General features: G+C 55.9%; 2 protein-coding genes across 2 annotated transcripts in view; one reads left to right on the forward strand and one right to left on the reverse strand.

The window, feature by feature from the left end:
* The first annotated feature begins 7,506 nt into the window (after window positions 1–7,506).
* Window positions 7,507–12,280, forward strand: LOC118002330. The gene is made up of 3 exons (XM_034992697.1): window positions 7,507–8,019; window positions 8,923–8,973; window positions 11,550–12,280. The coding sequence occupies exons 1-3, from the start codon at window positions 7,909–7,911 to the stop codon at window positions 12,078–12,080; spliced, it is 693 nt and encodes a 230-aa protein (XP_034848588.1). The 5' UTR covers window positions 7,507–7,908; the 3' UTR covers window positions 12,081–12,280.
* A 1,709-nt stretch (window positions 12,281–13,989) lies between these two features.
* The window catches only part of DYNC1H1 (dynein cytoplasmic 1 heavy chain 1), a 69,203-nt gene continuing 63,717 nt past the window's right edge, over window positions 13,990–19,475 (reverse strand). Inside the window, exons 70-78 of the mRNA XM_034992714.1 lie at window positions 18,556–18,726; window positions 18,165–18,382; window positions 17,963–18,066; window positions 16,220–16,431; window positions 15,751–15,904; window positions 15,056–15,198; window positions 14,729–14,897; window positions 14,423–14,550; window positions 13,990–14,342 (exon numbers count right to left, since the gene is read on the reverse strand). Coding sequence (XP_034848605.1) covers window positions 14,214–14,342; window positions 14,423–14,550; window positions 14,729–14,897; window positions 15,056–15,198; window positions 15,751–15,904; window positions 16,220–16,431; window positions 17,963–18,066; window positions 18,165–18,382; window positions 18,556–18,726 — 1,428 coding nt within the window. The 3' untranslated portion in view covers window positions 13,990–14,213. The remainder of the gene's footprint in view (window positions 14,343–14,422; window positions 14,551–14,728; window positions 14,898–15,055; window positions 15,199–15,750; window positions 15,905–16,219; window positions 16,432–17,962; window positions 18,067–18,164; window positions 18,383–18,555; window positions 18,727–19,475) is intronic.

Below are 19,475 nucleotides of genomic sequence, written 5' to 3' on the forward strand. Positions count from 1 at the left end.
CCGCCGCCTAGGTTTGGAGTCCTTGGCTTGGAGACCCCCCTTTTCTTTCCCCTTATGAAGGAACATCCCATCTGCCAGGAGTCAGACCTGCAGGGTGACGAGACCCTGGTGTGAGGGCAGGGCTGAGATGGGGATTCCTCTGTTTCCCCCGGCATGAAGTGTGAAGGCTTAAGAAGGGGTGTCCCCAGCCTTCCAGTGAGGTGGGGTGGTGGGGAGGTGGCGCTGGGCCAGCTCGGCTCAGGGTCAGGGTGGGAGGGCAGTCCTGGACCTGCTGTGCCCTCAGACAGGAAGCCGGTTGTGCTTGAGAAGTGTGGACACATTCCCCCCTCCCCCTTCAAACCCAGGGGAGAATTCTAGGACACCTGGGAATGACCCTGGGGTTTGCGTCTGCAAAGCTACACAGTATTTCTCCAAAATGTTATTTTAACCTGTCGTTTCCTCTAGAGCAAACTGATTTAAAATAAGAAAATCCCAGTGGTCCTGTGCTCTGGCTTTTCTGTGGATTCCTTCTGTCTGAATGGCTGTTCTTATTTTGGTTGTAGAACTTCCTGGTCTGATGGATTCTGATACAAGCCCAGCTGATTTGGAAAGGTTGACTCACAAATACAAGGTAAAATGAGAATTGGCTTCATCTGCTTCATCTGCATTGTTTTCCTTTTAAAGCTTGGTCAATTGTCTTTAATGAGAGTTGTTTTTTTGTTGTTTTTTTTTAAGTCCTCTCTTTGCCCAACGTGGGGTTCAAACTCAGGACCCCGACATCAAGAGTCACATTCTTTACTGACTGAGCCAGCCAGGTGTCCCTGGAGTTATAAGTTATGAGCTTTTTTTCAGGCGGCGTAAGGAACAAGAGATTGCAAAATGAAAAAATCCACTGTCTTCCTTTTCATTATATCTCAGACTAATTGCACCAAAAATGTGGTCAAAATAATATCAACTATGGTATGAAGGTGTCCATCTTAAAAATTAATACTTGTGGGGGCACCTGGGTGGCTCAGTCGTTTAAGTGTCTGACTCTTGATTTCGGCTCAGGTCATGATGTCGGGGTCCTGGGATGAACCAGTTCCCCCGTTGGGCTTCACACTCAGCGGGGAGCCTGCTCGAGATTCTGTTCCCCTCCCTCCCTCCCTCCCTCTCCTCCTCTGCTCCCCCTGCTCACGCACTCTCTCTCTCTCTCTCTAAAATAAATAAATAAAATCTATTTTAAAAAAGTTAACACTGGGGGAGAAAAAGAAAAACACTTCTGTGATTTGTGCACCAAAGTACAGACCCTAATATCCCCCCCAGGAACCTTATCATATAAAGGGTGGAACCTATTTATTTGGAGCTGTCCATTCTTGTTCTACCTACGGGTAGAAAAAAAGGGGGGGGATAATTTTCAGTCTCTGACTTCACTTTAGACTATTACACTTGAATGAGTATTTCCTGGGCACCGACCCTGGCCCAGGGACTCGGGTATGAGTTGATGAAGCTGTCCCTAAAAGGAGTGTGTCTAAAGGACATAAGTGTGTTCATGTTGATACAGGGGTGTTTATCATCGGAAGAGTGACCCTCAACGGCTCCCTGCTCTCCGAGGCTCCTGGGCCAGGAAAGGAGCTCAGATATTTGAAGTCTGGACCAGATCTTAGTTTCTTTCAAGGTAGAGCATCCCGTGAGATGACAGACCACGCTGCCACCGCCTATCTCCACTCAAATAAAGCCAATCCTCTTAGAAACCACTTTTGGGAATGAGGAGTTTGAGAACTCTTTCAGAACAAATTTTATTGCAAGGAAAGTGTGCCTGTTCTTGAACTAGAACAGTTGAGATTGATGAATATTAAGAGAGAACTTTTTTTTTAAAGATTTTATTTATTTATTTGAGAGAGAGAATAAGAGAGAGAGAGCACATGAGAGGGGGGAGGGTCAGAGGGAGAAGCAGACCCCCCACTGAGCAAGGAGCCTGATATGGGACTCGATCCCGGGACTCCAGGATCATGACCCGAGCCGAAGGCAGTCGCTCAACCAACTGAGCCACCCAGGCGCCCCAAGAGAGAACTTTTTAAAAAATTATTATTTATTTGGGGCGCCTGGGTGGCTCAGTCGTTAAGCGTCTGCCTTCAGCTCAGGTCATGATCCCAGGGTTCTAGGATTGAGCCCCGCATCGGGCTCTCCCCTCAGCGGGAGGCCTGCTTCTCCCTCTCCCACTCCCCCTGCTTGTGTTCCCTCTCTCGCTGTGTCTCTCTCTGTCAAATAAATAAATAAAATCTTTAAAAAAAAATTATTATTTGACAGAGCACACGCACAAGCAGGGGGAGCAGGAGAGGGAGAAGCAGACTCCCCAGGAGCAGGGAGACTGATGCGGGGCTCGATCCCAGGACCCTAGGATCATGACCTGAGCTGAAGGCAGCCGCCTAACTGACTGAGCCCCCCGGGCGCCCCTAAGAGAGCTTTTTTTTTTTTGAGAACATTTTTTTAAGGATTTTGTTAGAGCCTACAGGAGCAGGGGGGAGGGGCAGAGGGAGAAGGAGAAGCAGACTCCCCGCTGAGCTCAATTCCCAGGACCCCAGGATCATGACCTGAGCCAAAGGCATACACTTAACTGACTGAACCACCCAGGCGCCCCAAGAGAGAACTTTTTAAACATGTTTTTCCTTTAAAGCAGAAATGCAAAATTGACTTAAGTACGGAGATCAGTTAACTTAGAGCAAACCCATTCTGAATTCTAACATCCATGGGGGAGAAGAGGAGAAGACAGCTCACCATATTTTTCTCCCTTTTGTCTAGATCTTGAGAGTAGACTTGATAAGATCCTCTTTGTCAAAAGATCTTTTTGCTTGTGCTCTGTTCTTCCTTCCTGCAGAACAGCGTCTCTCGGCAAGGCTCCCCTCTTGGAAGCTGGCTTTCTGGACTTCACCTCCACTTTCCATTTGCAGCCCCCCACTCCTGGATGCTCCTGGATTCCAGGTAGGCACCTTCAGATGCAGCTCCATTCAGCTGGGGAGCTGGCTTGTCCCCCCGCCACCCCCCCCAGGGCCACTCTTCCTGGGCATGGTTCCAGGGCTGGAATGACAAAGGGCTGGGGCAGGTCCCAGGGAGCTGGAAACTAAGGTTAAGGAGTCTTGGGCCTGGAGAAGAGAGGAAGTCACCCTGGTCTCTGGGGCTGTGGACCGTTGGGGGAAGGAATTGGCCCATCATCTTTTTCCTCTTCCTCCCCTGTTGGCAGGCATTTCACTTTATGATCTAAAAAAAAAAAAAAAAGTGTTGCTATTTATTATCCAGTGTTTTCTTAAAGCACCCAAACAATCTACGTACAAAGGGAAAATGTTAAAGCTTTGTTAGGGAAATTGGTCAGATGTTCAACTTGTAACAAATGTCAAATTACCACATTGGCTCTTCACCCGTCTGGCAGTTGGTACCTGGAATCTGGTTTCTGGTTTGGGATAGGGAGGAGGGTTTTAGTGCACGGTGGAGCTGAGGTGGAGACTGCAAACGCAGGTGCACATCTCAGGGTGGGGGATGCATTTGGCTTGGAATGTAGTGGGTGAGGGGGTCTGTGGAATGCACGCATGCATCCTGGAAAGAGCTATTGAGCATCAGCTTTGTGCTCAGTGCTGGGCCAGGCTTTGGGGACACAGCTGTGGACAGAGAAGCCAAAAGCCCAGGCGATGGAGTGAGTCCCTTGAAAGGGGCTGCGGATCCCAGAGATCACTGGAGCATGCTGAGGACCATGGAGAAAAATGCAGTGGGCAGGGTGCTGTGCACCTGTGAGAAACGGCCATATGAGGTGGGAGGGTGGCCTTAGTGTAAAGACAGGTTTGAAGTGAGGAACAGACTGGCCGTGGTGGGCAAGGAGGCTCAGCCCTTGAGGTGGGACCCCCAGCTCTGGAGGGGTGGGTGGGCAGAGGAGGGATGGGGACAGGGAGGTGGGGTGCTGATGGGGTGCAGTATGGTTCTAGCTAAGCTCTAACCGCATTGCTCTGGGTAGAGGAAGTGGGGAGAAGCAGTGGGATTCTGGGCTCCCCTGGAAGGTGGAGTCAACATGGTTGATCAACTGGATGTGGAGTTTGGAAGAAGGGGAATTGGGGTGATGTGAAGATTTTTTTTAGCTTGAGCAACAAGATTCGTGGAATGGCCCTGCATCGGCCCTGGAGGGCTGTAGTGGGCAGGTCTGGGGAAGGTCAGCCGTCTGACCTTGGACAAGTCAAGTTGGAAGAACCTGTTAGAGACCCCAGGGGAGGCCAGGCAGCAGGACGCAGAGGTGTGGAGCTGGGAGCTGGAAACCAGAGTCACCAGAGGCTGGGGGGGGGGCGGTCTTGGGGCCAGGTGATGTGGGTACAGGGCACGTACGTGTGTGCATGTGGGTGTGAGTGTGCAGCTGGGCAGATGCTGGGTGGGCTGTGCACTCAGGGTTAGAGCTTAACAGACAGGACCCGCTTGAAGGAGAGATCTGGTGGCTCTCAGGGCAGAGGTGGCGACTTCTAAGCTCTTCGTTAGGAAAATTTCAAACATGCAGCGTGAGGGGATGGGCTAACATTCTCCCAGCTTTGTGGCAAGAAGGCCTTCTCGGACCAAGCCCAGCACCCTCCCCTGGAATCCTGAACTTCTGTCCTGGAGCTGGGGAGCGGGGCAAGCAGGTGCAGCCTGGGCCGGCGGGGAGTGGGGAGGTTCTATGACTTACATCTTGGGTGCAAATAGTTCATGAGTTAGATCCCTGCCTCTCCAGGTGTAAATGTTTGTGGACAAGGGAGTAGGAAGAAGCCTGTGTGTGGATCCGCCCAGCAGGTCCTGGGGCCTCACAGGGTGGCCCATGGTGGGGTCTGGGCAACCTCGTGTTTATTGTATTTTGTTTAATAGTTGTTTATTTTATTTTATTTATTTATTTAACAGACACAGCGAGAGCAGGAACACAAGCAGGGGGAGTGGGAGAGGGAGAAGCAGGCTTCCCGCTGAGCAGGGAGCCCGATGCGGGGCTCGAACCCAGGACCCCGGGATCATGACCTGAGCCAAACGCAGACGCTTGATGACTGAGCCACCCAGGCGCCCCTAATAGTTGTTTTTTAACCACATGCATAAAATACCTTTTTATTAAAAAGTATATAAGAGGGGCACCTGGGTGGCTCAGTTAGTCAAATGTCTGACTCTTGATTTTGGCTCAGGTCATGATCTCAGGGTCGCGGGATCCCATGCTCTCTGGGAGTCTACTTCTCTCCCTCTCGCTCCCCCCAAATAAATAAATAAATCCTTTTTTAAAAAAAAGTATTTAAGGGGCATCTGGGTGGCTCAGATGGTTAAACATCTGCCTTCGGCTCAGGTCATGATCCCAGGGTCCTGGGATTGAGCCCTGCATTGGGCTCCCTGCTCGCGGGGAGCCTGCTTCTCCCTCTCCCTCTGCCGCTCCCGCTGCTCATGCACTCTCTCTCTCTCTCTCACAAATAAATAAAGAAAAGAAAGAAATAATAAAATAAAAAAAGAAAGAAAAGAAACCTTTAACCTCTGCCAACCACCTGCTCTAGAAAATGTGGGATTGGCCCTGATCCTGGCCCATACGTCTGGCAGGGAAAGTGAGGAGAATATAGGGGTCAGATTCCTCTCCTTGTTATAATTTCACTTTTGGGCAACTTTTATCTGAACTTGGCCTAGAGAGAGTACTAAGAAACTCACAGGATGTATTCCTTTGGAGATCAAAATTAAGTTGGTTTGGCCATGTCACGGAGCATAGGAGCCGGCCAAACAAGTTCCAGCCGAAAGTGGAACAAAATAATGTAGTATTTATTTATTAATATTTTATTTTTTAAACTACTCTCTACACCCAGCGTGGGGCTTGAACACACAACCCCTAGATCAAGAGTCTCACGCCCTACTGGCCAAGCCAGCCAGGAGCAGCGCCCCCTACAAATCATGTATTTATTATAACTCAAGTATAAAATAAATGTGAGTCCACCCTGATACAAGTGAATGATTGGCTAAATCAGTAAATAGGGAGAAAAGTCTCCCAGGCCGAGGGATTTCCAAACACGCTCCCTGTCCGGGCAGTCAGCGTAAACCTTCCTCCTTGAGTGTGGGCGGCACCGCAAGACAACTTCCGAGGAGGAGTGGGTGGGCCGGGTGGGGAAAAGGTCACCTGTCAACCTTCACGGCGATCCCCTTGTGATGAGAAGGGCACATCCCCTGTGTGGGCGTGCTCCCCAAATCCATCGCCCTCGTGTGTTCATAAGAAAATCATCAGATGGGGCACCTGGGTGGCTCAGTTGGTTGGGCGACTGCCTTCGGCTCAGGTCGTGGTCCTGGAGTCCCGGGATCGAGTCCCGCATCGGGCTCCCTGCTGTCAGCAGGGAGTCTGCTTCTCCCTCTGACCCTCCCCCCTCATGCTCTCTCTATCTCATTCTCTCTCTCAAATGAATGAATAAAATCTTAAAAAAAAAAAAAAAAATCAGACCAATCCCGATGGTCCTCGGGACCGTCAAGGTCAGCGAAAGCCAGGAAAGCCTGGGAAACTGTCATAGCCCGGAGGAGCCTGAGCAGACTTAGCAGCTATACGGAAGGTGGGGTCTTGGATGAGATCCTGGGGCAGAAAAAGGACACTTGGTGAAAACTAATGAAATCTGGGGCACCTGGGTGGCTCAGATGGTTAAGTGTCTGCCTTCAGCTCAGGTCATGATCTCAGGGTCCTGGGATCGAGTCCTGCATCGGGCTCCCTGCTCCTTGGGAGCCTGCTTCTCCCTCTGCCTTTCTCTCTCGCTCTGTCTCTCATGAATTAAAAAAAAAAAAAAAATCTTTAAAAAAAATTTTAAAAAAGAAAACTAATGAAATCTGAATGAAGTCAATACTGAAAAAAAAAGTTTTGGTTTTTGCTGGGAACCTTTCTAGCCTTTAAAATGCTGATGTGTATTGTGCTTTGGGGTCTGGTTTATACCCTTTCGTATTTCTCTGCCCTTTGCCGGGAACTGGTGTTCCATGGAGCCCAGTTTGGGAAAGCGGGGTTGACAGCAGCGGGGAGGTGGGCAATGTGTGTGACTGACGCTTCCCCTCAGGGCCTGGCGCGTTCCTTCCCACGAGGATTCTTGAGGAAAACAAGTGACATGAAAGTCCACGGAGGTAGGTTCACGGTCTCAAGCTCTGGGTGTTTTTGTTTTGTTTTTTTTAAGAGTGGATGGTCTCTCTCTCCTTTGGGTGCATATTTTTTTTTGGGAGGGGGTGCATATTTTAAATTATTTTATTTATTTGACAGAGACACAGCTAGAGAGGGAACACAAGCAGGGGGAGTGGGAGAGGGAGAAGCAAGCTTCCTACGGAGTAGGGAGCCCGATGTGGGGCTCGATCCCAGGACCCTGGGACCATGACCTGAGCCGAAGGCAGATGCTTAACGATTGAGCCACCCAGGCGCCCCTGCATGTTGCTTTTTTTTTTTTTTAAACCTCACACTTGGGGGGGCTGGGAAGCTTCCTGTGTTTCTGTCCCCTTGAGGGAGTAAGTCAGTCCCCATCCTGGGCTCACATGTTTCATCTGTTAGAATAAAGGGGGAGGACATTTGAGCTGGGTGGGTGGGTTCCAGTCTGGAACTTTCAGGCTCAATGAATGTGTGACCTTTCCACTGAGCTCGTGTAAGACGGAGCTTCTGGGTGCACAGGGCTTTTCCCACACTGATGTAATGCTCGCGGGCTGGACTCCCACGCTGCCCGGGGTTACCGAAAACATTTTTTGAGAACCCCCTAGATTGGTCTAGGCGAGGTAGAACCCGCAGGACCATTCACCCCTGCGTAGCTCTGACTTGGACAAGCGCATCCCGAGGGCCGGCCAGCTCCCGGAGACGCCCTCCCACCGCCACCTGCCCTGGGGGGCTGCCCTCCCCCACCCCAGCCACTTGTGCTTTGTCCCCGTGAACTTGATGTTTTTCAGTGAAGTGAAAAGTCCATCCTAACCCGCCCCCCAGCCATGGCGGGCCTGAGGCGCGGCCGACCCACCTGCATCAGGGCAGCATTCAGCTCCGCCAGCGCCTGGGCCGGCTTCGGGAAGAGGCAGAGAACCACACTCCATCGCTTCAAGGTGCTCCCCCCGGGCTGCCCCTTGCCCTCCTGGTGGCGCCGGGCCGGGGCGGGCAGGGCGGGGAGACCCTGCGAGTCCCAGACCAGGCATCCTGGCTCTTGGCCCGCACCCGTCCTCGGAAATAGTAGTCTCAGTGGTGGTTCTTGGCAAAATCTTTATGGGGCTTTCTTCCCGTCAAGTAGACATGTTCAAATTCCTGTCTTTTATTTTTTTTTTTAAAGATTTTATTTATTTATATGAGAGAGAGCACATGAGAGGGGGGAGGGTCAGAGGGAGAAGCAGGCTCCCTGCCGAGCAGGGAGCCCGATGCGGGACTTGATCCCTGGACTCCAGGATCATGACCTGAGCCGGAGGCAGTCGCTCAACCAACTGAGCCACCCAGGCGCCCTAAATTCCTGTCTTTTGATCAAGAAAAAAGATCTGCTTTCCCCCAGCAGCCTGGGATTAGTGGGGAGGGTTTCTAGAACATCTGATACCAGCCCCGGGTTCTTGGAGGGCCCCCTAGCAAGGCCTGGCCGTTGTCTTGCCTCAGCCTCTGTAAAGGAAGGGGTTAGGATGGATGATCTAAGATCTCCCGTGATCTTCTGGCTTTGGGTTTAGAACGAGTGCAGGGTTCTCCATCCCTGATGTGAAGGGGATCACATCCAGCTGCTGAATCTGCCTCCTTGCCACATTCCTGGTTCTACTTTTCCTATTCATGGTGGCCAGGTTTGCATTTTAGTCCCTCAAACCGAGGAGGTGCTTCTTGCCCACCCCCAAGGGCTGCCAGCCTCTGAGGGTCCGGTGTGGCGGGAACTGCTAGAGTGGGTTCCCTCGGTCCCTGGTCCTTGGACACTGATCGGCTATCTGCCTGCCTGCCTTTCTAGAAAGGATTATTCAGCCTTTTTTTTTTAACTTCCCCAGGCCAATCACAAAAAGAACCACATGGACTTAATTGAAGGTATCTGGAGAGAGGTACGTGACAAAATGAGCCAGCCACCACTCTCCTCATTTAGGGGTGGTGGATTCGTCCCCGAATCCAAGTCCCCAGAACCAGCCAGGGGCCAATCTTGCAAGTCGGCCTTTCCAAGGAGAGTGGTTTGGGGCCTGCTGTCTATGCTCTTTTCTGCAGGGAAAGACTGGAGTTACTGTATTTTAGAAGAGGCTTCACTTTGATATTTAAATTGATTTTTCCTTTTTCAAAAAACATTTTTTTAAAGATTTTATTTGGGGGAGAGAGACAACACATGCTGGGGGAGTGGGAGAGGGAGAAGCAGACTCCCTGCTGAGCAGGGAGCCAGATGCGGGACTCGATCCCGGGACTCCAGGATCATGACCTGAGCCAAAGGCAGTCGCTTAACCAAATGAGCCACCCAGGCGCCCCTCAGATTTTTTAAATAAGAAAAAGACTCAAAGTAGTTTGCCTGGAAAATTGACGAGACCATAAGTTTGCAATTATTTAAATTCAAAATTCATTTATTATTTTTTAAAGAATCCATTTTATTTTTTAAAAAGACTTATTCATTTTTAGAGAGTGTGTGTGTGTGTGTGTGTGTGTGTGCACGCAAGCGGGTGGGGGGGCAGGGAGAGTCTCAAGCAGACTCCCTGCTGAGCACAGAGCTGGCACGAGGCTCGATCTCATGACCCTGAGATCATGATCTGAGCTGAAATCAAGAGTCAGATGCTCAACTAACTGAGCCTCCCAGGTGCCCCAAAAGATTTTATTATTTATTTATTTTTAAAAATAATTAATTTATTTGGCAGAGAGAGACAGCGAGAGAGGGAACACAAGCAGGGGGAGTGGGAGAGGGAGACGCAGGCTTCCCGTGGAGGAGGGAGCCCGATGTGGGGCTTGATCCCAGGACTCCGGGATCATGACCTGAGCCGAAGGCAGACGCTTAACGACTGAGCCACCCAGGTGCCCCAAAAGATTTTAAGTCATCTCCACACCCAATGTGGGGCTTGAACTCCCGACCCCAAGATCAAGAGCCGTAGGCTCCCCCCAGTGAGCTGGCCAGTGGCCCCTCAACATCAACCGCAATCCAAATTAAAAAATCAAGGAGCCGGGTGTAGTCAACACCTGATCTCGCGGAGTTTTGAGCCTCCGGGTGAGGTTCTAACCCCAGCTCTTGTGGCCGGTGAATGCCTGTCCTGCCGGGCCTCTCTCGGTCCACAAGGACGGACAGTGTTGGCTTATTTGCAGGGTGAGCCCCTTGCCCTCCCCCACACGCACCCCAAGTGTGGGCCTCGAGGCCTCGTGGGGCTGCTGACCGCTGTGCAGTCGGGTCACATGGCTGGCTCCGTGAAGTCCAACGATTCTGCCAGTTTCTGAATCTGAAATATTAGAGTTGCCTTCAGATTATGGTGTGAAACTATTTTTCATTTTTACCTTTTTTGGGGGGGCATACGTAACCGTGTCGCCTGCCCACGGAAGAAATGAGCGCCCACGTGAGGTGACGCTGGGGTCCCTGCCCTGGCTCAGCCCTGGGCCCTTTCGGCCTGTGGCTCTATGAGGTGTGAAGCCCGGTCATCCCCGCCCGCTGGGGCCCCACATCCCCGGAGGCCGACCCGACAGGTTCCTGGTCTTCTCGGGGCCCTTAGCGTATCTGGGAGGAGGTCTGAAGCTGGGACTGGAAGTTGGCAGGGTGCAGCTCCCCACGGTTAGCACAGGAAGGGACAGCGGTCGGCTGTGGGGACTCAGACGTCCCTGGAGACCTTTGCTGCCAGAGCTGCTCGGTCAAGAGCACTGACGCAGGAAGGGGAAAAGCTGGAGTGAGAGCTAGGAAATTCGGGTACAAGGTGAGGGGCGAGGAGCCGTGGGACTCGAGGTCCAGAAAGCTCCACAGGCCCCTCGGCCAGTGGTCACAGAGGTAAGAGGCTGCCGTGGAGGATGGGCTGTACCACCCGCGCCTGGCGCTCAGACAAGGGGCACAGCCCATGGGCACCTTTGAAAACCGTGAACCCCGCACCTAAAGGCTCAGTTCAGCCTCTGCAGGCCGCTGGGGCAGCTGTGTGTGGGGCGCAGTGAGGGGCACGTTTGTGCACACCCGTTCAGGGAGGGGTGGGGCGAGCCAGGAGCCGGATGTTGGGAGGAAGTGAGTTCAGACTCCCCACTGGCGGGCCGGTGCCCAGCTCTGGGACGAGGGCTTTAAGTGATGGGACCCAGATTGGGCCCCCAGTGATGGCAGACTCTTGGGCTTTTTGGATGTGAGGGGGTATTTGTCTAATGCATTAGAGATTTATTTATTGGGGGGGTTAGGGTTAGGGAGGTTAGGGAAGGGAGAGGGAGACAAGCCGACTCTGCTCTGAGTGCGGAGCCCGTCGCGGGGCTCGATCCCACGGCCCTGAGATCACAACTGGAACCGAAACCAAGAGTGGGGCGCTCAGCCGACTGTGCCCCCCAGGCGCCGCCTGTCTAAGGCATTTGCAAGGCAGATCCGTGGAGTTCGCCAGCATCAGTGATGGAAGAAGTAATTTGCGCATGTGAGGAGTGTGTTGTACTTTATCCCGGTAGAAATTGCTAACTGGCTCAGAAACAGTTTTGCGCTCAGTTTTTAGATCCTTTCGATGGCGATTCAGAAGATCCCCCCGGTCGTCCGGCCTCCAGCTTCAGAGACTGTTCTCCGGGTGGCGTGAACGGTACCGTGCCTTCCCCCGCACTCAGGTGCGGGAGTCCGGGAGAAGTTAGCTTAGAAGACCCCCTCTCGTCAAAAGCCCCAGACCTCCTCCTGAAAGCTGCCAGCTGGGGCCCCACATCCCCGGAGGCCAACGACGTGGATATGCAGCCCGCCGAGGCCAGCAGCCCTGAGGCCCGAGGGCGGGCAGCCCGGCGCTCTGGGTCGCCGGAGGACGGGAGGATGACGGAGGACCGGTGGCCCAGGGCAGCCCGCCCCGTCGTCCCGGCCGCGGGGCCCCCGGAGCCTGGCAGACACGCGCAGGGCCGAGCCAGAGCGGCGCGGCCGCCACCCAGACTCGGGAGCGAGAAGGACAAGGGGCCCAAGCTCACCCTCTCCAAGAGGAAACTGGAACTTTTACTTGCAGAGCCTGAGAAAAACAAGAGAAAGAAGCAGTATGTGGCCTAGACCAAGGTGAGCAGTTAGCTCAGGAGGGGCGCTAACGCCCCGAGGGGAGCCCCTTGGCCAAAGCGGACGCTGATGGACTTGGTTCCATGAAACACTTGCCCTTTTCGGGTCTGAAACAGTGAACACCTGGCGGCCCACCAGCTTTGCTTAAAAATGGGTTTCCAACTGAGGAAAGGTCCTGTGTGGCTCTCATGGAGCCCACCTCCCCTGAATCCGAGAGCTTTTTTACTAAGTATTTAGTTTCCGTAGAGCTGGTGGTGTTTTTTTTTTTTAAACCTTGACTCCTGGTGCCCATTGTTGTCCACCCCACCTGAATGTTTGCTCGGGGGGTGGGAGTGGGGGTAGAGGGGTGGAGGGGGGAGCGGGAGGGGCGTGTCCGATTCTCGCGTGAATTGCTGTCCCCCGCCCCCGCACCTAGAAGCCACCCTGCACGACGTCCCTATTTCCATTCCTCCGTCCCCGTCCGTACAAGGTGAGGATTGTCTGAGCAGCTGGTGTGGCTGTTGGCAGGACCATGGTCTTGACGTGCTGACAGTTAAAAATAACGGGGTGGTGGTGGTGGTGCGCTTACCCTTCTCCCAGTTGCTGGGGCTTTGCTCACTGGGCCTTTTGTTCCCTAGCAGGCGTGAACTGAGCACGAGTCTGGCGCAGCGCTAGGTGCCCACCGCCCACTCGCCCCACGACCGCGCTGTTCCCAGGCCAATAAAGGGGAAGCCTGCCAGAGGACAAGAGCTGCTCCTTCCTCCCGGTGGGCGGGGCGCGGGGGCGGAGGGGCGCGGGGGCGGAGGGGCGCGGGGGCGGAGGGGCGCGGGGGCGGGGGGCGGGCCTGGGCGCAGGTCTTCTCTTCACGCCCCAGGGCCCCCTGGCCCGTCTGCGGGCTCTGCCCACTGAGGAGGAGGAGGACTGCGGCCACTGTCCGGCCTGCCCCCCCAACAGGAGGGTGAATGGGTGGCCCCAGAGGTGGGGGTCCCTCGGGCCCACGGGCTGAGCTTCACTGGGGGCGAGGCTCCCTGGAGCCGGGCACTGATTCACGTGGGGCTTTAGGAGGCGGCAAGTAGGTGACTCGGGCGCGCCTGTGGGGGGACGTGGAAGCCCGGGACAGGGGAGCTTCCCTCCCAGACCTGGGGGGGCCTGCCCCCACCCCCGGCAAGGTGTTGGGTGTCCAGTAGCTGCAGCGGCTTCTGCTCACTCCCCGCCCGTTCAGGAACCTGCTCTGCACTCTCTCCCCCCGACCCATGGCGCCCTTCCTCCTGTGCTCGGGACCCTCACCCATGCTTGGGCACGGGAGGTAGGCGGACAGAGGCCCACGGTGGCCTTGCTGTGGGGTCTCCTGCTCCTCCTTCCCAGGCCTGGTCCCAGCTCTCAGAGCCTACAGCCCCATTTAGGAATCTCGCTGCAGGAAAGCTAAGAATCCTTACTGGTTCTGAGAAAAACACTTAGATTCCTGATAGAACATTCCAGAACTGGGTGGGGAGGAGGCGGACTCTGGCTCCGAGGCCCTGGGCACGTTTGGAGCCTGGTGGTTGGGTGGGGAGCAGGGGTGGGAGCTTAAGCCCCCCCCCCAGCCCTGGATCATCACTGGCTGGGGGTGGGGGGGCGCAGCAGCAGGAAGAACGGGTTTTCACCTCCGGGTCGGTGGCTGAGCAACCGTAGGCTGCCGCCACAAGGCAAAGACCAGACACCTGTTTCCCCAGGGAGGCCACACGCGTGTGACCAGCCGGCGGTCAGCAGCTGCCGCCCTGGGATGTGGGGGACACGGGACGGGCGGCCGCCAGGGCCAGGCCCTCCGCGCAAGGGCGCACGCGCCGCCCGGTCAGGGCCCGGGGCTCGTTTCCGTGGGGGAAGGGCCCCCGGGCCCAGAGTTTCGGCGCCGGGAGGGGAGCGGACGCAGAAGAGGCAGGAGGCCGGGTCGTGCTTAGTGTTTTATTCCCCGAACACGCCGCGCTAGGGCCGCTCCTGAGGCACCTCACGGAGTCCTTCCAGCTTCCGTCGCGGCCGGCAGCCTGCCTTCCGCTTCCTCCGACCGCACACCCACGACCCTCCTGTGACAAGTCCGCTTCTTCGCACCAGTTGAACGACGAAGAGACGTTAAACGGAGTTACGACTAGAGACGGGGGTCAGGGCAGTCGAGCCTCACTCCGTGCAGAGGACGGCGACGCCGCGCTCGTAGAAGCTGCGCGGGTCCTCCTTGGTGGCGATCTCGAAGTCGACCGTGAAGATGAGGTCTGCCCGGGTGAAGTTCAGGTAGACGGGCAAGGTCACCTAGAGGAGAGGACAGGCGCTCGCCGCTGGCTCAGGCACACGGCACCCGCCGGCCCCAGGCAGCGGAAGGGGCCACTTACCACGTTAGCCTTTCTCTCGGCGTTGGTCTGCTTGACCCAGCGCAGCTGCGTCAGAGGAAGGGCCGTGGAGATGGCGTGGGACAGCGACAGCTTGTTGTTACTGCACGTGGCCCCCTGAAGCTTCAGGCCTGCGGAGGAAGTCAGGGCCCGTCACCAGCGGTACTGGCCGTGTGACTCCGTGCCGCGGTCACGGCTCTGGCGTGCTGCCACCGTCACCTGCCCGGGAGCGACGCCGGAAGGGCCACCAGGGCCACCCGTGAGCCTCGGGGAGCAGCCCAGACAGAGAGGCTGAGGACCTCAACTCACCCGTGACCCCAAAGCTGCAGGCATCGAGAGTGGCGCTCTGGGAGGTGGTGACGTTGACTTCCAGGCAGAGCTCCTCCAGGGACCAGCTGTTGGCCTGGGCCACGTATTGCCTGGTGGCGGTGATGTACGCCTCGGGGACAAACAGGCCGCCCAGACACACGTGGATGTTCTGTGGAAGCAGCGACCCCCGGTGAGGAGCGAGCACCACCCCTTCTCTCGGGTCACGCTGGGGTCTGGGCTAGTCCCCTGGGCTCCCGGGTGTCGCCCCTCCCCCGCCCGGACAGCTGCGACCCCTCCCCCAGGCTCCCGAGGAGCGGCCTTCACCACCTTCAGCTCCTTAGCACCGCCGGACGCAGCCGCCTGGGAGATGTTCTGTAGCTGCTTGACCCTCTCGCTGAAGTCGGACACCCACTGGATGACGGTCATGCCCGCGGGCACGGTGTAGTGGGACCAGCTCCGAGGCAAGATGCCTGCAAGCAAGGTGACCCCAGGCAGCGTCAGGTCTGACCACTCCCAGGCGCACACGGGTCAGTGCTCGGCGGCTTCTCTGCTCCGCCCGCCTCCCTCCCTGACCACACCTCGCAGGTCCCGGATGGGCCGCCACCAGCTCTGCATCTGCTCCGTCCAGCGTAACTGGGCGGTGGGGGGTGTGTGTGTGTGTCTGGAGGACCCCAATCACCCCCCAAGGAACGCCTCAGCGGCTAACTCCCCTCACACAACAGCTGTGCCTCACCCCAATTCAGCTCTCGGGGTGGATCGGAGACCCCTGGGGGCTCTCTGTTCCTAAACTCAAGCGCCCCACTTTTAAATGTGCTGCCCGCCCCCCTAAAAACTGTAAAGATTTAATGAATGTTCAGAGAATCGGCAAATAAAACCTCTCGGGCCCTTCTGAGCCTGACCCCCAGGGAAGGGCCCACGGCTGCTCTCAGGGGGACGCGGGCGCAGAAGGGATGCGCTGACCTTGCAGAGCGGCGGCCACGTGCCCCCTGCGCAGTGAGGGGGCAACATGGGAGGGCCAGTACCTTTCACCAGCTCGTTTATAAGGGTGCGCAGGTAGTTGGTCTGTTTCTTCTTCCCTTCACAAACTTGGACGACATCCGCCAGATCCTGGCGAACGTCCTGAAGTAACTTAGCTCCCATCTTCACTTCTCTCTCAAAGAACCTGAATAGAGGATCCTACGATTGTCCAAGAGACGAGAAAGCCCGAGTGAAGAGGAGGCTTTAGGAAGAGCCCCTCCTCCAGCGGGACCTCACAGCCCCGGCCCGAGGCTCACGGCTTCCCCCGCGCTCGCTCTGGGAACCCTGCCCGAAGAGCAGGAACAGCGGCCGCCGCTTCCTCGGGGACTCCCTCACCTCGCTCGTGCAGACGGACCCCCCGCGAGAGGCCCGCCCTCGTGCCGGAGCCTGGGCGCAGATGCCCGCCGGCTGAGACTACCCTGAGCCCGCCAGGACCGTGGGCACCCGGGGGCCGCCCTGCCCGCTCCCGGCCACCTTGATGTTCTCCACCGTCCGCTTGAGGTGGCTCAGCGTCTGCGGGATGAGGTGCAGCCAGTTGGACGCGGTGGTGTGCAGGGTCCGCATCCAGGCGGGGCGCCCGTCGGACGTGGAGTCGGTCCTCGCCTTCTTCTCGGTCTCGGCGTAGGCCAGGTCGTCCTCGTCCTCCAGCATCTGCATCTTCAGCATCTTGCTGATCATGTCCACGCCTGGACCGCAAGCCCACCAGAGGCGCGGGGAGGGGGATGGGCAGGAGGGCAGAGGAAAGAGAACGTGAGTATACAGGCCACGTAATGTGTCACCTGCACGGTTCCACGGGGGGACGTGTTTCTGAAGCACAAAAAACACCAGGCCAGAAAGTGAGGCGGCAAATACAGAGGAAGACTACGACCCGACGGAGGCGACTGGGCCTGGGCCAGCAGCCTGAGCGCAAAGACAAGAGGGAGGCTGCTCGAAGACCCCGCATTCACGCGTGGTCGTATTGGGCTGGGCTCTGGGGCAGGCCAGGCTCCCGCCAGGGAGGCCACTGCGCTGTTAACCCCCTGCGTCCTGGGCTGCCCACGCCCACCGCTCTGCCTCAAACACCGACCCCTGCCTTGTGCAAGCGTGACCTCATCCTGTCCCTCACCCGGTCCGGGAATGCTGGAAGTCAAGTCCCCAAGCAGCACTGGAGGCTGGACGGGAGAGGACGGGCCCGTGTAGGCTCAGATGTCAGGGCCTCCCGAGGGGAGCAGCCATCAGCCCAGGCCTTCAGGGATGCTCTAAGGGGGCAGGGGGTGTGACGTCTGGGGGCTCATCAGTATTGAGCGGCCCAATCCAGGCAGCTAGCTGCTATTAGAACAGAGCGAGGAACAAATCCTACACACCATTCCCCTGTCATGGGGGCCAACCTGGGGTCACAGTGGGTGCCACCACTGTTAAGACGCTACAGGATTTTTCAGTACAGGCTTTTGTAGAAGAGCGTGCTCCCACCCAGCCCCAGACCCGCCGGAGCCTGCCCTGCACCTAGACCTCAAACACAACGGCCGGCAGCCCAGCCTCTCGTCTTGGCCTAGGGGACGACGGCCACCTCACAGAGGGGGGCGGTCTGGCATGCAGTCCAGGTTGTCCTCAGAGAGCAAGCGCTGTAACCAGGGCTGCTCGTGCAGAGCTGAAGGGAGGGCCTGAAGGAACCGTCTGATCAAGCAGCTGCGTGAGTTTGGGCAAATCTGGCTCCCATAAAGAGAAGCCTGGGTCAGATCAGTGGTGTGCAAGCTCGCGGACACAGCCACCACCCGAGTGCCTGTTGGGCAGACAGCCGGGCCCCGGCTTTGGACTCAGGAGTCTGAGGCAGAATCTGCGTTTATAGGAAGTTCCAAGGCGGCTAATGCTGCTGGGCTGGGGACCACACTCTGAAAACCCCTGCCTTCTTGAATAGTCTTGAAAAAAAAAGCATAAGGCAAAAAAAAATTCTAAGAAATATTCTAATAAAAACTAATGGTTTTAAAACCTCACGTAATACCAGACACCTTTCAATTCTTTAAGAAAAAAGAAACGATACCTGAATGTACGCTGAAAACGGACATGTAATTTTCAGATCTCAATGACCTGAGCATAAACTGTGGAAGAGACGCCAACTGCAACCAACTGTTTTCCTTTCCTGACTCCACCCCACCCCGAGGAGAGGCAGAGTCAGCAGCGGAAGAGCCAGCATGGGGGGCGGGGAGGGGCTCCTGGGGGCCCGGTGCGCGGAGTACCCACCCTGGGTGGTGAGCAGGACTCTTTCGGCGTTGTTGGGCAGGCCCAGCCAGGAGGGCGTCTGGGTGTCGGGGAGCAGCTCCACCCACTGGACAAACTCCTCTCTCCTGGAAAACCAGCACATTTGGAAATGCCATTGTGCCTGACGCGGTTAAGTACCTGGTGTGGCAAAGGTCTAGGTCACGGGAGGCAGGCTCGTTCGTACCTGATGCCATCTGGCATCTGAATGTCTTTGTGCCCATCAACCTTGCAGGCCAGCTTAAATTCACTATCAAAACTCTTTGTTGTGAACAGACGCTCCAGGAAAGTGTTGAGCAGACGCTGATCGAACTCATTGTCCACTCGTCCACCATAGATGGACTGGGCCATCAAGGTCTTCAGTGCGGACCACGGGATCTTATCTGGCGAGATGTTCTGCCTCCCCTGTGTGAGGAAGGCTGGGTTTTGTGGGGGCCTGTCGGGGGGGGGCACTAGCACAACTTGGCTCTCCGTCTTCTTCCTCACACCCACATCAAACAGGACTCCCCGCTGTCTGCCACGCCCACGCACGCTCTGAGCGCTCCCCTCCCATCTCTGACACGGCCGCCCGCACTTGCCTTCGCCGTGTCATCCAGCCACGTGTCCACCGTGTCACAGGCCGAGCGCAGGTCAGATTCCCCAAATTCATACTTCTTCGACCAGCCCAGGGGTGCGTAGCGTAAGCGTTCTTGGATGATCGCGTGGAACCAGGCCAGCAGGAAGTACAAGCGAGCGCGCTCGTTGGGAGACTGGATGAGGAATTATCAAGGATGGAGTCCCCAGGAAGCAGCACCCTTTCTAGCTAAGACAATAGCGTGACTCCTCTGTCAAAGTTTTACAAAGAGCCCTCCAGGGGCGCCCGGGTGGCTCGGTTGGCTAAGCATCTGCCTTCGGCTCAGCTCGAGCCCTGCATCGGGCTCTGCTCAGCGGGGAGCCTGCTTCTCCCTCTGCTCCCCACCCCTGCTCATGCACACATGTGCTCTCTCTCAATAAATAAAATCTTCAAAAAACAGAACAAAACGAAACAAAAGCTTTCCACACTGAAAGATGAACATCAGGACTTCCGATGTGGCACATTTAAACCAGTGCTACTGCCAGAAATTAAGTGCCAATTTTCCTATTAATAAAGGTATATTCCAATGACACTGTGGAGATCAATTATTCAACCACAAAAAATGATACAGAAAACAGATTTTCTGACCTTGTCAGCAAAGGTGGATAATGGCACAAAATAAAATTGTACTTCAGGATCCCCCTCTTCCTGCCCGTGAGTCTTGGGGGACCATGCTTGGGAGCACAGGACTGACTGCCAGACATCTCCCCAGATACAAATCCGGGCTCTGGCTAGAGAGAGACGCGGGGGGTGTCTGCTCACCTGGGAGCCCGCCCGTCACACCCCTGCAACCAAACACTGTGTGCATATGTCTTTCAACCTACTCTCAGGAAGGGAAATTTGGCTACAGTTAAGTAAAATTTCCAGTGCAATTAGCCATTCTGG

Source organism: Mirounga leonina, unplaced genomic scaffold, assembly GCF_011800145.1.
Source record: "Mirounga leonina isolate KUSES-001 unplaced genomic scaffold, KU_Mleo_1.0 Mir_82, whole genome shotgun sequence".
Lineage (NCBI taxonomy): Eukaryota > Metazoa > Chordata > Mammalia > Carnivora > Phocidae > Mirounga > Mirounga leonina.